Source organism: Geospiza fortis, unplaced genomic scaffold (genome assembly GCF_000277835.1).
Source record: "Geospiza fortis unplaced genomic scaffold, GeoFor_1.0 scaffold40, whole genome shotgun sequence".
Lineage (NCBI taxonomy): Eukaryota > Metazoa > Chordata > Aves > Passeriformes > Thraupidae > Geospiza > Geospiza fortis.
In genome coordinates, this window is record NW_005054297.1 from 24,150,571 (window position 1) to 24,166,819 (window position 16,249).

The 16,249-nt window shown below is 36.1% G+C and overlaps 1 protein-coding gene across 1 annotated transcript in view; it reads left to right on the forward strand.

The window, feature by feature from the left end:
• The window catches only part of SH3RF1 (SH3 domain containing ring finger 1), an 80,325-nt gene that overhangs the window by 42,008 nt on the left and 22,068 nt on the right, over window positions 1-16,249 (forward strand). The window contains 4 exon segments of the mRNA XM_005415556.3: window positions 6,171-6,446; window positions 7,182-7,277; window positions 13,087-13,389; window positions 14,231-14,341. Of these exon segments, the coding sequence (XP_005415613.2) occupies window positions 6,171-6,446; window positions 7,182-7,277; window positions 13,087-13,389; window positions 14,231-14,341 (786 nt within the window).

Genomic DNA, 16,249 nt, shown 5'->3' on the forward strand with positions numbered 1-16,249 from the left:
AAAGAGTTGCTCATACTTACATTAAACAACCTTATATTTATATCTGAACATCAGACAAGAAAAAAAAGCCAAAATGTTTTCTCCTAAAAGCTGTTAAGACAGAGGAAGCAAAAAGGGCTTTAATAAAATGGCTACTTTGAGTAGACCATTGAGAATTTACCTTAAAAGAGCACATAAGAATTGCTTACATGAATAAAGGACCTACCCATCTGCTATAAAATATAAGTTTCTCTGAGTCTGTGCTATGAAATTCTTCCGCAAGTTACCAAGAGCAAAGTTACCTGGTAAAGTCCTAAATAGAGTCAGGCAAAGGGGTCTAGGAGTGATTGGTGTGTCAACCTGCGTTAGATGGATGAAACCTTGAAAATTAGTAAAGTCTACTAAAGAATTTTTAACTTCAGTTAATTAAATAACAGTAAAAATGTAATCCTGTTTCCTCATTTATCAAGATTCTAAAACTTTTACTGATTGCAAAAGTATAATAAATATGTTGGCTTGATTATATTTTTATTTGGCACCCTGGTATTTTTCCTAAAGTAATCTTTCTTCAAAATTATGATTGTTTTATGGGTTTAGTTACACACAGTTGGGTTTCAAACCCTGATCTCTTTGATCAGGGCAACCTGGCTAGCTAGTTTCCTCTTGATGCTAAACTTCTACTTTCATTAAAATCAGAAGCTGTATAGCAAGTAACTATATTTGAATACAGCATTTCAAAACAACTACTTTTGCACTTTTTAAAGTCAAATGTTTGGCCTTTTGCTTTATGTGTGCAGAGAAAAATTAGATTTAGTACAACTGTATTGTAGGAAACCAGTATAAATGAATATACTTACCAACATTACCATCGCTCACTTCTTTAATCTAGTGAACTATTATAACTGTATTCAGTACAGCAAGAGTAATTTATATCAGATGTTACCAAAGGTTTGTTTTATGGTTATTACAGTATACTGGCAACTTGTCAGCCTCCTGACATAAAAATATCTTACTTTTTTGTCATCCAGATAGCAGGACCCAAGGGACACTTTATCTGAAAAGATTTCATTTGTATTGATGACCTCTGCAGGCTTCTGAGATAGTTCTGGTGGCAGAAGTACATAAAGTTGATTACGCTAACAAGTCAGTGTTGGGGACAGATGAATAACACTCAAGTCAGCCTTTCTTTGCACAAATCTGATCTTGTTTGAATTGTTCCTTAGATGACAAAAGTAAATGCAGGGAGCCAGCTTTTAACATTCTTCTTAGATTATGGAAACACTTTGTGTTCTGGAGCTCAAAAAGAAACAGGGAGATTTAGTTTCAAATGTTACCGTCTTTAGGTTGCTCTGTCCTACAAAACTGAGTATTTAATTTTCAGGCCAAAGCAATGTACTTGTATTTTAACACAGGGAGCATGTGTCCTTCCTTTAGAAGGAAATCCAACTTGAGAAAACACATATTTTAATATAAGCAGTTTAAAAAGGTCTTTGGTAAAGTATTTTCATATGGTCTATGTCTCAAAATACATGGAAAGTTAAAAGCAAGCAGAGAAGGAACAAAGGAGGCTGAAACAAAGATAATTGAATTACACAGATCAGGTGGCTATAAATTAAGACTTGAAACTACTTATTGGAGCCAGTGAGATGAAAGAGACATAAAAAAAATACAGATGTGAAAGGGAATGTTCTTGCAGGACTGGACAGCTTAGTAAAGCCAAAGAAGGCAAGAAAGCAAAATATTACACTTTAAAAAAAGTAATAGGAAGGATGCATTTGAAAGATTTTAATCAAGAAAGCAATAATATGAAATAGAATACACCAGAAGATTAAAAGAAGCAATATTGTCCTTCAAAAGGTTTGAATGACTAAGAGTCTGAAGAGGAAATCTCAGGTTTACCTGTACCTACTGGAGGATGTACACATTAAGAACCAACTTTACCCAAATCTGCCTTGCAAACAAGTTTTGGCTGCAAATATTTGCATTATGTTATCCTTATGTAAAAGCACCTTTCACAAACAATCAAGTATGTCTTACAATACTGATGGTTTTGGGAAAAAAAAAAGGAATTGACTGAAAATGTACCTCTGTAACACTAGACTTACTGTACTTTCAATTGCTGTGTAATTTGAGATTTTTTTGTGGTAGTTTCTCATCTTGTCGTGGTCATTAATGTGACTCTTGGTTTGATTTAGGAACTACATGGAAAGAAAACAACAAGTGCAGGTGAAAAATCAATTTTCTGTCTTTCCTTGTAAGAAAGTTGCAAATAATGGATGTTAAAGATCCCCTCATGACATGGATCAACTACCAGTTTTAAGATTTTCTGTAAAGAAAAGTAGGCCTAAAAACTGCTGCTGTGGTATCTGAACAAGCTGGATTTTTCTGGAAGCTGATAGAGCATGTAGCCAGTTTCAGAAAATTGTTTTTGTCTGTCTTACTATCAACATAAGCAATACTCCTATAAAAGGCACTACTTCCAGGCCTCTTGAAAACACTCAGTGTCTAAGAAGCTCAGACAGGTGAAACCAGTGTAATTATTCTGGGTAAATTCAGCTGGCTCATGGGGAAGCCCAGGCCACTTCCCAATCTTGCAGCCAGGGAACAGGGAATGCCTTGCTTGCTTGGAAAAGGGACAGCCAGCAGCATCGTGGCTGGGAGGCTTCAAAAAAACAGAGATGTGGCTGGTCCCGTGTCTGTGCCATTCATTTCCTTGAGAGAGGGTTTACTATTTTTTGCCACTTTATCTAATGTTGGTTCTTCAAGTGCAGTATGTACAGACTGAGTGCTGTTTTGTGCCAGTGTAAGCATATTTACATTTGGGCTTCTGCCACCAAAACTCCTTTTTTAAAGGAAATCAGATCTCATGTTTCTTTGCAGGCATAAGTTTCTCTTGGCTTAAGCTTATGAAAAATACATATAGTTGCATATTGCCCATTAAAAAAATAAAAGTAAACTTCTAAATCAGGTGACTGAAAATAAAAGTATAAATCCAAGGAGCAAAACTGTGCATTCTGTAGGTTTCTAAGACAAAATATCTGGGTTAGGAGAAGAAAACTGAGGAACCTGAGTCTCATGTATATGAATGCATATGCATTTTTTCATATTCTTTTTAAGCCATTTGTTTTGATGTCATCATGTATTATTTTCTTTAAAGGAATCTGGCATTTGAAATATATGTATATATCCATGCCTTTGCTAAAAATTAATTTAAACACTTGGTCTATCATCAGTAGCACTAGAAATTCAGATATTTTTGCGTAAGGACTAAGAAAATAATTCTAAGAACCTGTCATGTGGAGTCCTTCTGAATTTTAGATTTTAACTTCCTAAAATGGTTTTTATCTTTGTTTTGTTGTTATTGTTGTTGCTTACTCCAAGAGCTGCAAGGGTAAGTGGCAGCTGTAAACTTAAGGGTAGGCTGCAAAGTTTTTCTTCCAAAGCCTTTCTTTCATGTTTAGCCAAGTGAGAGGCATGGAGTGAAATGTAAACTCTGGCTCGGTGTGTCCTCACGGCCATCTCTGCTGGTGAGCAGCCAGAGGGGCAGAGGGGGGCTGGAGCTGCCTGACCACAAGGGCCCGGAAGGCGCCGGCCGTGAGCCGTGGCTCCAGGTTGCTCAGGGCAGAAGGAATGTGAAGATGGTGCTCAAGGACTCTTGATCCTGTACCCCTGAAAGCAGCCCTCCCCCTTGCACCCGCTCTTTGTCACTTCATCCTCCCTCTGGGACAGAAGGAAAAGTCATCCACGTCTCCTCTCAGTCATTTAACTACTTCTCTTTAATCCCTGGGAGTCCAACTGGGAACTGTGTGTTTTGTTGAACTTTGTTTTATTTGGAATTATGGACTGGAACCATTTCTATTTAATGTGGGAAACAAGCTTTGCAGAAACTCAACCTTTACACTGGGAAAGGAAATTCCTGTAAAGCATAAACAGATGTTTGTACTTTTGTATGCAGATTTGTTTGTGGGAGCCTTTGTGATAAACTGCATAAATGCAATATGGAATTCTAACAATTAAATGACGACAAATGAGTTTGATTGCTTTGACATGATCTGCACTGGTACTCCTGGCTTGTTTTGTTTGTTTTTAGAGATTTTTTTTCCAACTGTATTTGATACAAAAAGCTGATCTAAAACCTCTTCCTCAGCGTGGGGACATAGAAAGCTTTCTCCCAGGACAACGGTGAGATTCCTGGGAGAAGTCAAACTATTACCTCCAGTGCAAGAGAGATTTCTGTATCCTGTAGCAGCCATAATTGCTTGAGGCCCACTTTCTGTCAAGTAATTCTTGGCTCTTAATCCTTTTGTTTGCATGTTTGTTTGCTTGTTTGTTATTGTGATGGAAAGGGATAAGCAAGCAGTGTTTCCTCTCTTGTTTAGAGAGGTCTGCTTCTTTTTGCTTCCTCTCCCCCAAAGTTCTCTCTTTGCACTTGTTCGTACTCCATCTACACTGACTGCTTCCTTCATTCTGTCTGTGTACTCTGCAGAGAACATAAAACTAAAAATACACACACACACACACACACATATTTATTTTTATATAATTTTTTAATTCTTCTGTTCTGACCATTAATTTTCCCCTCACTTGGCTGAGGCCCACAAATTCCCTACTTAGTGTCTTTTTCCATATCCAGGTTTGTACAGAGTGTGGCATCATAGTGCACTGATGCAATTAAGTGTGATCGTGATTTCATATTCATCCTGGAGACAATAGAATGAACTTTGATTTTCCTCTATTCATATGTAAATCATACTCCTCTGTACCTATGTATATACACACATGGTTCTCCTTTGACTGTTTGGCATAGAAAAAAGGTTACTAGAGAAGTTAATCTTCAAGATATTATTTATACATTGGAGACATTAATATGCATGGACAAAAGTTAAAGCTGTCCGAAAAAAAAAATTGATTATATTGAAAGATAAAATTTTGTTAAATGTGATATACATTATCAAAACTCTGTCTTCTGCCCAATGGACAGACTCAAAGTGATAATTCCTTCTGAGAATTTCCTTACATTGTGTGTGACTTCTTGAGATATTGCAAGTGCAACTCCAGTTCACGATCTGAGCTGGTGGAAGACTTGAGAGGAGAGACATACCATAGGGTAGATGTGGCAAATAATATCAGCAACCTTGAATTTCATTAAATTTTGCTTTTTCCATATGGGTTTGCATCAAAGATGTGAAATACTGTGCTCTATGTGACTATAAAGGCTGCCTTTGCTTTGGAAAGACTCTATTAGTAATGCAAGTTACTGCTGTTTGCATCATTAAGGGGGTAAGCACCCCTCCAGGTATTTAAATCTGGAGAGAGTTTTGAAGGCAGTAGCCCTAACACTACAATTGTAGAATTTTATGACTCTCTCTTGCAAAATTTGGAGATACAGGCTAAGCAATTAAAAAATAATACCTGCAATGTATATAAGGGAAGGTGACAGTATTAAATTGCAGTCCTTCTGATCTGCATTCAACAGCAGCACCAATGATCTACAGTTTTCAGATATTATGGAGGAATCAAGTTCAGGAAACCCAAGGATGCATACCTTCAACAGATCTTTTCCAGTAATTCTTATTAGCTGTGGTTTTAAATAAATAATTTAAATAAAAGAGTTGCTCCAGGATGAGAATTTTCATTTTTAATAAACTGAAATTTGTTTTTCAAGCTGGAAAACATCTCCTTTATGTCCTCATCTTTATTATTCTCTGCCCATGAAGTAAATACGGTGAGGAAGATAATAAGAAAGTCAGGCAGGAAACTGCCTTAAAGGCCTTATAGCAAATTTTCTATTCCAGTGTTGTATTTTCTTGCAGCATTTTTCTGCCAGTAGTCTCTCAAGTGGTCAGGTTGCTTTCCAGTTTGCTTGTTTTAATTTTTTAATGTTTCATCTTAGTGAATTAGTACATGAGGGTTAAAGTATTATATTTTTCTGTCTTTTCTGTATCTAGAAACTTTGTATATTAAAAATCATAATGAAAGTTAGAGGGATCTTGAGACTGCTGAGAACTGAAGCTCTTCCCTCTTGTGTGGGTAAAAATCAGTAGAATCATTGCAGTAAAATATGTGTATAATTTTACTTTGCAATTTCATACTTTGCAGCTTCATTCATACTCTTCAAAAATATAATATAAATTCTATTTAGTAATGCTCATCTAATTCTAATGATCTGTTATTTTTTTCTTTTTCTTTAGGGTGTACCTCAGTTACCATGTGCCAAAGCATTGTATAACTATGAGGGAAAAGAACCTGGAGATCTTAAATTCAGTAAAGGAGACATCATCATTTTACGTCGACAGGTGGATGAAAATTGGTATCATGGAGAAGTCAATGGCATCCATGGCTTTTTTCCTACCAATTTTGTTCAAATTATTAAACCTTTACCTCAACCTCCGCCTCAGTGCAAAGCACTTTATGATTTTGAAGTAAAAGACAAGGAAGCAGATAAAGACTGTTTACCATTTGCAAAGGTAAAAAGAGAATACAATTACTATTTTCTTCTAATGATTTCATTTATTTGGATAAGAAATAATACAACTGTTTTGTAGAATTATCTGCATTTCTTATTGGAGCTGCACACATATGAAAAGGACAAATAATTGTGCAAGTATTTCTCCTATATTGATTAGTTTTGCATTCTCTTTCTAAATTACATATAATTTCTCTGATGTTTTATTTCTGAGAATGCATTTTTTCATACTTGCGGTAGTGATGTCCCTAATTTATGAGAAATAACCTATGTTGTGAATTAAAAACATTCCATCTTCTAAAGAAACACTCAAATTGCAGATGTGAAAGAAGTCATATCACTAGCAATGTTCTTAAGTACTTAAGTAGAAAAACAACATCTAGGGAAGGTTAGATAATGAGTCAGTTGAGAAGGAAAATGGTTGTGGTTCTGTTGAATAATGCCAAGGAATTAAAGGGGGGCTGATGAGTAACATGGACTGAACATGACAGGAAGACTGGCACTAAGGGCAAAGTCAGATCGCTGAGATGTGGGCAGTTAGTTGAGCTTGGACAAAAGGAAAAAGAACAGCTTGAACTGACTTCAAGCCCCAAAGCAGCATATTCCTCTTACAGAGTGCCTTCTCTGCGGTTCTTATCCATGTCTTGCCTTCTCTGATTACTCCTGTGTTATGGAGGAAAATTAAATGAAAAGTTAAATTAGAGCTGGGAGACATAATCACTGCATGTTCACACAGGATGATATTCTGACTGTAATTCGCCGTGTGGATGAAAACTGGGCAGAAGGAATGCTGGCTGACAAGATAGGAATATTTCCAATTTCCTATGTTGAGGTGAGTAAAGCTGGGTCCTCAGTAAGGCTGTATGTTTAATTTTCTGAAAGGAAAAATAATCAGTACTGGTGATGATTCTAAAATAACCTGAGATATAAATAATCTTAGACCTAAAATTCTCTTTGGGAAAGTTAATGTCCGCAGCAGTTGAACTTAGCTATTTGATACCTATTTTTATTGAATGGAATTGAAATTAGTGTAATTGGAGGCAGTCACTATGTTTTCTTGTTAATACTGGAGTCATGCAGTCAATCCAAACCACACTTAGCCACAAAATGAAAGTAGTCAGCAAGTCAGAGAAATAGTTAGCTTTGCACTGTCCCTAATATCCGCCCTTCAAAACCAAATTAGCACAATTAGGATGTCAAAGGATATTGTTTGTTGTTGAACAGGTAAAGGATCGGCTTTTTCATCAACAGAGCCATATATAAAACCTTCTCCATCTTCCTGCATTTGTCATGTGTTACAACAATTCACAGTAAGAGGTAGCAGTTGAGAAAATTTCCCCAACCTTTTAAATTTTAAGAGTTGAAAGCTGTATCTTTTCTATAGAAAGACATCAGTGATTAGGAGCAGTGTGTACAGCCACAATGATTATTCAAATTTGCATTACAGAAAAATACAAAGGTTTAGAAGAGTGTTTGTCCTTTTCTGATAGGTATGTTGTGAATACTTGGTAAGATACACTTCCCTGCACCGACAGTGTTTCATTTAAATAATTGAGGCAGAATGATGAAAGAAAAAAGTATTTTCACATTATCTCTGGGATGAGAAATATGTACTTCAGGTCACAGAAGAAATGTGTAACCATACTAAGAATCAAGTCAGGTTTTATTAATTCAATTTCTGAATCCTATGATGAGATGGGAACTTCAAAAACCATTACTGCTTTCAACTGAAATAGAATTTATTATTTTTAAAAGGGAAAGATATATATTTATCTTTGTAGCTTGATGTAAGGATCTGTAAATCTGGGGGTAGAAAATTTCATGACTGTAAAAACAAGAAGACCAAAAAAGTTTCAACTTGCTTAGTGCAATTTTGGCTTCAGTTTGAGACGTTTTTAAAGGCCAATTTAATGATTTCTTGCCCTTGGGTATTCTTTCCTAGCCTCTTGCAATTAACTGCCCCTTCAATTCAGTCAGTAAAGCTTTTTGTAGTGTTTTTTCAAACTAAATTACTCAGCCTTGTTAGAAAAAGCCCTTTCCTAGGGCAGCCACTTGAGCTATTTAGCTAACAACTACATTCGTATCTCGACAAAAGTTGCAAAAAGGATATATGCCCTTGGAAAAAAATATGTAAAAGTGAAAGTCACAAAATATATTTCTGTTAATGTTTTTAGACTGATTCCATCAACTAAGAAAATGTATTTTCAATAAACCCTTTTAGAACAGGCATCAACACTTAAGTAAGTACACTTTCTCAAATCCCCACTAAAGTGGAATGGAAAGTCTAGAATGATAAATTATACCCTAAGAGTTAGTTCAAATCAGATAGGTGGGTTTTTTCAGTATATACTAAACTGAAGTGCATACTGTGGTGGAAGGCAGTGAGATGTGTAGTAAAGTATGGGGTTGAATTTTGAAATGCCTGGTTTCTGAGAGTATATAACTATTGTTCTGGAAAATATAGAGACAGCTGATAGAAACAAGTATAGCAAACCATTCTTACCAATTTTATTAAGACAATGAAGATGAAAAGTAATTAATATTTTTGAAAGATTTTTATATGGTAGTTTTCATTGCATTCCCAATCCTGTAATCATTGCCTATTTTTAGGGAATTCTATCATGTTATAATGACAGACATAGCTTTTACCTTGTGTATGTTAGTCCACATCCTTTTGTTTGAAAATGTGAATTACTAGCTCCATTCACTAGAGATTATCTGAAGTCATTAACTATAAAATGGGCATAGTCTGTGATGTTTATTCTGTAGTATAGGTGTAATAATTGAGATATTTCTTGTACAGTGAGGATAAAATTTTAGATAATGTTGAAGTCCATGAAAATCTCTGATTGTATTTGAGGACAATTTTGCCCTATTATGATTCACTACTCTGATCCCTTCTTTTCTAACTTTCACGTATTAAATTTGTGTTAGTAATAAAAGTGAGACTGAATACATTTTGAGAGAAATTTGAAGAGTGATTCTATTAAATCACACTTAACACTTATTGCTGTTCCAAGAACAAAGATTATTCATAACTAAACAGATATTATTAGACTTTTTTCTGAAAATTTGCGGTTCTGGGTACAATATACATTTCTTAAACCTCAAATTGGATGATTTGACCTAGTTTAACACTTCATAAACAAATACAAATGCCCAGAATAGAACAAAAATCAGGGAAAAGAAATCACTCTTCAGTCAAATTGTCACTAGAAAATAATGTCAGCTTTTGTTTACTTTTGTGCAAGTAAAGAACACCTGAGTTAATTTTTAAAATAAGTGTAGCAAAGCACCACTCTTAGAGCCCTTGCAGTAGTGGTAATTCCTGCAGACATCTGCAGGCAGAGGAAAGCTGTGTGCTGACCTCATCCCTGCTGTGGCACCGAGACGTGGCTCAGCCAGCTGCCTCTGTCCTGCCCTGCTTGGAAAGTTCTTCAGTTTCCTGGAGGTTGGTGGGAAAGGGAATTGGATTTCAGGCTTTCTGTTGCAGCAAAAATTCTGTTGAATGGGAAAAAACGAAAAAAAGTGAATGTAAAGATTGAAGTAAGGAAGCCTCAATGCAAATATGTCTGTTAAGGAAAACAACTGATGTAGGAATTGCAGGCCTAGGTACATAGATATTTGTTGCAGAAAGGAATGCTAGATTGAAACACTTCATAGCATGACTTGGGTTCAGTCCCTTGGTGACCTTGAATATCTGCTAGCCATTTCACTGGAGAATGCATGCAGGTGCTTAATTTCTCTTTTCAAGGAAGAGAAGTAAACTGCACTCTGCAAAATATTCTGCAGCTGTTGCTGTCCCCAGGTTACTTCAAAGAAGAGGCCAGTAATCAGTTCTCTCCCATCTTCAAATTCATGCAACTGTCATTTGCTTGCTTCTCTGCATAAAAAAGCACAGAATGCTGCTTTTATTTGAATTCATCTTGAATTGATCCCATGGGCAAGCCTTAACTTTTCCCTAATAGGTTGTTCACTGTACTAAGTAATCAGATTCTGCAAGCATTGATAGCTTCTGGAGGTAAACAAATATAATTAGGTGTAACAGGTACCTTGGGGTGCTGTTAGCAAAGTGCCTTTTGGTTTTCCTTTTCATTCCTCTGTGATCCCTTAACTTCTCTGATTAGGAAGTTCTTTGCAAATAACGATGTAGGTTACATAAGAATGGAAACAGTTGCAGCCATTGTATCAACAGTATGGAATACCTAGATTCTCAGGAAGGATGTGAAGAATTTCAATCTGAGTTGAAAAAAAAATGTGCAAAATAGATAAAATTATTAGACCTTGAAAAACCTGCATGTTTGTCGTGATGGCAAATAAGATCCTGACAAGCTGAACAGCGGAGCAGGCTTTTTTTTTTGTCTTATTTTCTGCTTGTTTCATATCCTTCAGCCTTGATGTTTTGTAATGAAATAACTGTTTAAAGTATGTTTGATCTAAATTTAAAATTCAACAATCATCTAAATAATGGGCTTCATTGGAGAAAATTATGTGTTTATATCTTCTGTTATATGCAAGTAATACAATATTATTTTGATCCATATGATCCATCTTGAGTAATAGCAGGAAGGAAAATCTAGCATCCACCTTTTTCATATGATTGTTTACTGCTCTGACATTCTCTTCTCCTGTTCTTCCTTCTTACAAGAAAGATGGTGAGGGACTTTTTACAAGAGTATGTAGTGGCAGGACCAGGGGAAATGGACTCAAACTGGAAGAAGATAGGTTATGATTAGATATTGGGAAGAAATTCTTTACTGCGAGGGTGGTGAGGCACTGGAACAGGGTGCCCAGGGAGGTTGCGGATGCCCCATCGCTGGAAGTGTTCAGGACCAGGTTGGATGGGACTCTGAGCAACCTGGTCTAGTGGGAGGCGTCCCTGCCCATGGCAGATGGGTTGGAACTTGATCTTGAAGGTCCCTTCCAACCCTATGATTCTGTGATTCCAGTTCTCTTCAGTTGCATTCTAAAGGACCAACAATAAGAACATTTAGGAAAAAATTCTGTATTCTTGACTTCATATCCTGGTTCAAATCTCCCATTATGCTCTTCCTCCACTGCAGTGTATTCCATGTAGTTCTTCCTCTTCTGTAGAAGGTTTTTACATCTACTCCTCATTGTTCCAGTAGTTCTGGTTTTGAACTTCATCTTTTTTTTTTCTGTATGTACATGAAATTTTCTTCCAGATGACATCTTTCAAATATCACTTGCCAACCTCTTCTATATTTAAAAAAATATATTTTTTTTCTTTTACACTACCTAATATAGGTATATCTGTAGATATCTACTTGTTTTCAGAATATAAGCTGGTCATCTATGGGAGCTGCATTTAAATCAGTGTTGATGCTGTCATGATTAATGGTTTGTTGTTTGTCTAGTAGTTTTGATGGGGTAAAATACTACTTTAAAACTTCTCATGAGCATAGTAGGTATCTCAAGACTTGCAGGAAAATGGTACAATAAATAGAAGAAATAATATGCTGAAGAATAGAAATGAAATTCCACAGTAACTAATTTCATTCTTTCATCCTGATGTTCTTCAGAAAAGATCTTTTCTTTCTTCATAATCACCTACGCTTTTCAAGTAACAGTATTCATATTTAATGGTACATGTTCAGAAAACTGGTGCTGGTGTTATTTCAGCTCATGATTGCGTGAGAGCTCTGACGTTATTATTTCTAATAGTGCTAAGTTTTTCTAAAAATAAAGGGGGCTTGAAAGATGTAGAGGGTTTGTTTATTGGTTTCCTCTCCTCCTCCCCATTATATAGCTTACATTTCATTGTAAGAAGAAAATGTGTGGGATTCCTCATTTCTTCATTGGAAATGAAGGATTTGTTTGCATTTAATGTAGTATTGTTGTTACAAATTAGCAGATAGAAAATCTCATTGTGAACAAAAATTCTTTACCTAAGCTTAAAAAAAAGAGAAAAATGGGACAGAGATGGTGCCTCTACTTTAGAAAATTCAGAAGCTGAGAAGATATTTCCACAGAATAGCCTATATATGTTTCTTTTCTCCCTATGCCATCTTATGCCTGTATAGGTGCCTGTTGCCAGGCAGTATACTGATATAGCTGGGTATGTGGTCTGTCCTACTCTGTTCTTAAACCTGCATTGAGGAAGCCTGTGTTTTCATTGCTGGTAGTGTTAAAGATGTGCACAAGTACCAAAGGATGTTAGGAGGAATATCTTCAAGATCCCACATGCAAATGTGTGGGGTTGTGTCATAGACAAAACAAAAAAATGGCTGAAAATGACATAAATATCCAAGAAGTTGTGTAGCACAGATTTTTCTGTTATAAGGTCAAAGGGGACCACTGTGTTTTAGTCTGACTTCTGGATGATATAGGCGGTGGTTTTTGCTGCATTAATCCATGTCTGGACTATGGCATTATGTCCTTTATTGATTGAAATTTTACCTCTGACAGTAAAATTTCATACCATCCCAACAGTAAGTATGTTGAGTTTGTAGTGAATGATTTGTCACTCTCTACTGACTGATTTGTAGAGTAGGTTGGTATGCCACACTTTTAAGTTGCATGGTTGAGATTATCTTATGGGTAAAATAAAAAGAGATGGATTTTTACATTCAGATGACTTTTATAAAAAAAAAATACTAACATGTTACTGGTTTTTGTAGTTTAACACAGCAGCCAAACAGTTGATAGAATTGGACAAGCCCTCAGGTTCTGCTGTTGACTCTGGAGAAGGTACCTCTGGGGCAGCCCACAACAATTCAACCCAAAAGCACACCGATACCAAGAAAAACACCAAAAAACGACACTCTTTTACCTCCCTCACCATGTCCAACAAGGCTTCTCAGTCCTCTCAGAACCGCCACTCCATGGAAATCAGTCCTCCTGTCCTCATCAGCTCCAGCAACCCCACGGCTGCAGCCCGCATAAGTGAGCTGACCGGGCTGTCCTGTAGTGCCCCCTCTCAGGTAATTCACAGGCATCAGCTGTAGCTATAAAGGCTCTGATCTTGTCACATTACTTATTTCAAGTTATTAATTGTGTCTAATTAGTAATAAATGTACGCTTTCAAAAAACTTATCTTCCAACATGAGAACATTTCAAGAAAATGTTTTCTAACACTTCTGATATGATAGCAAATAGTTTTGGTCTTATAGACTAGGAGTTTTTTTGCAGTTGTTATATTCTAAAGTGCCACAAAGATTTTTATTACCCTGTGGAAACTATAAACTGGAGTGATTTAATTTCTTTATTTCTTTTTTCTAAATTGAATATAATAATGAATATTAGTAAAGTGCATGCTATAACAGTAAAATATTCAACTTGAAGATTATACAAATTCCAGAAATTTAGCATATTAATCTGGTTGTGGTAAGTAGAAATACTTATCTGACTTTATTTATTTGTTCAGGAGTTTGTGAAAAATTGGCTGTTTCATATAGTGATTACACTTAGGGAAAAGAGAGAGCAGTGGAGCCCAAGAGGTATTGGTGATGTTTTACCTGAGCTCGTAAATGTGCTTTATTTGCATGTCTTAGGGATCTGACAGCCTTTTATGAAAAAAAAAAAGAAAGCTGACGCTGGTTAAAAGTGTTTCATGTAGTGTATCTCCAAAGATTGAGAAATGTCAGCAAAAAAAAGTGAGCAGTGTGATCCAACACTGTTTATGTAAGTATCTAACTAAAAATTAGGTTTAGTTTAAGGTTACAAGGAGTAGAATACTGGTGATTTTGACCATGAAGCTTACAGCTCTGTCAAAACCAGCTGTTACTAAACTACACAGAGCTGACCCTTTTTTCTCTCTCCCAGGTTCATATTGGCACTACAGGGCTGATTGTGACTCCACCCCCCAGCAGCCCAGTCACAACAGGGCCTTCCTTCACCTTCCCCTCAGAAGTTACCTACCAAGCTGCTCTTGGTGTAAGTACTGCTTAAGGAAACTTAGTCTTTTCATTTTCCTTTGGTCTTGTACACTTGGTATTTTTTTACTCAAGTTCCAATATACTGATTTGAAATTATGGTGCTGTGGGAATTGTGTCCATGTGATAGACAATGGTATGAATTTAACTATAGCAAAAGCCCTATTGCTAAAATGTTTGCATCTTGTCATGTATATCCATTTCTCCAGCTTTCCTCTGTAATTTCTCCTTAGTAAACATGAGAAGCACACTTCCTTCCAGAACAGTCTTTCTTTTAAGTATGAGTAGAAAAGAAAGTATGCTGAGGGGGAAAGTCTGGGGAAACAAGCAGGTTCTTACAAAAAACATCAACTTGAGACCACAGCTGCCAGGTGTTTCTGTCGTACTTAAGATTTTCAAGATTATCTGAAATAACTTCAAAAGTCTGCTGTCTTCTCATTAAATAAGGTGATTTTAGTTGCATGTACACCTGTGGCAGATAAAGAACGTGTCTAGCATTTTGAAGTTAGATTCTTGGGGATCAATAGGAAAACATGTAGCAAATGACCATCTTTTAAAGGAAGAAATACATTGCAGTGCTGTTTCCTTTGAACAAATAACGTGACATTTCCTTCAAGAAGTGCAGGTATTCTTTCTAAAACCTGCTGGAATTCCTTCATTTCCTATGTTTATGTTAGAAAAACTGTGGAATGCCATATATCATACTGTACTCATCAGAGCCTTGCTGCAATAAAGATTGTGGATACCAGTTTTTGGAGATCTTTAAGGCATCTTAATGTGACTTTATTTAAAATTCTTGAAATTAAGTTAATTCAGTCTAAAGTTGTGCCCTTAATTTTTAAGGGGTTGGGCACAGTTTAATAATAGATCTTCAAAAAACCGAACAAACAAGCTGAACAAAAAACCCTGAGACTTGATCTTGTTCAGGTGTCTATCCTTGAAGTCTTTAAACCTACTAAAATATGATTAATAGCCTTGCTGCTAAATAGGTCTAGTTTTGTTGTCAACTTTTTGGCATCTGCATAATTTTACACATTTTTCTGCAAAATTTAAGGCACAATTGTTTGTCTTGTGGTATCAACTTTCTGTTGTTTACAAAAATACTTAGGTGTGGGTTGGTTGCTTTGTTGCTTGGTTTGCTTCTTTCTTTGGAACTCTAAAGTTACAGTTTTCAGTCCTTTAAATTATGATGCTGTTGTTTTCTGAATTATCTCCAGTACTTCCTTTTGGCATGGTACATACATGGTGGCACATGCCAGAAATGGGTGCAATACTACTCAGTCTTTTTCATATATTATACTATATTGATAGTATAACCCTTTTACCTTTTTAGCCTGATTCTTACATCTTGAAAATTTGCCTGAATGTAGCATAAAGTTTATGTCTAGCTAAATATCCAGCCTGATGCCACAAATTTTTGTCATCTTTTGTGAACTAGTAATTGCTCTCATCCAAGTAAATGTATTTCACATTCTTTGCTCTTCAGATAGATGACTTTATTACTCACAGTTGTATGGACCATGTGCTTTTGCCCGTATTGTATAAGGCAGATTGAGCTGTAGCTATGCTTTGTCTTACTTTGGTTAAATTGTTAACTCCTTCAATCTGTGGATTATCTGTGTAATCCTCCTGTTTAAATGAATGCTAATCTGGAAACAGTTAATTATCTCATTATATTAAGGTTCATATTTTAATGTCATGGAACAGATGAGTTTAGAAAGGCCTCTTGAGGTTGTCTAGTCTAACCTCCCCTGCTCAAGCAAGGCTGCCTAGACCCAGTGCTCAGGACTGTGTCCAAATAAGCTTTTGAATATCTCCAAGGATGGAGACTTCACAACCTCTCTGGGCAACCTGTGTACATTGCGGGCTCTTGTTCAAGTTGGTGTCCACCAGGAAAGACCCTCAGGTC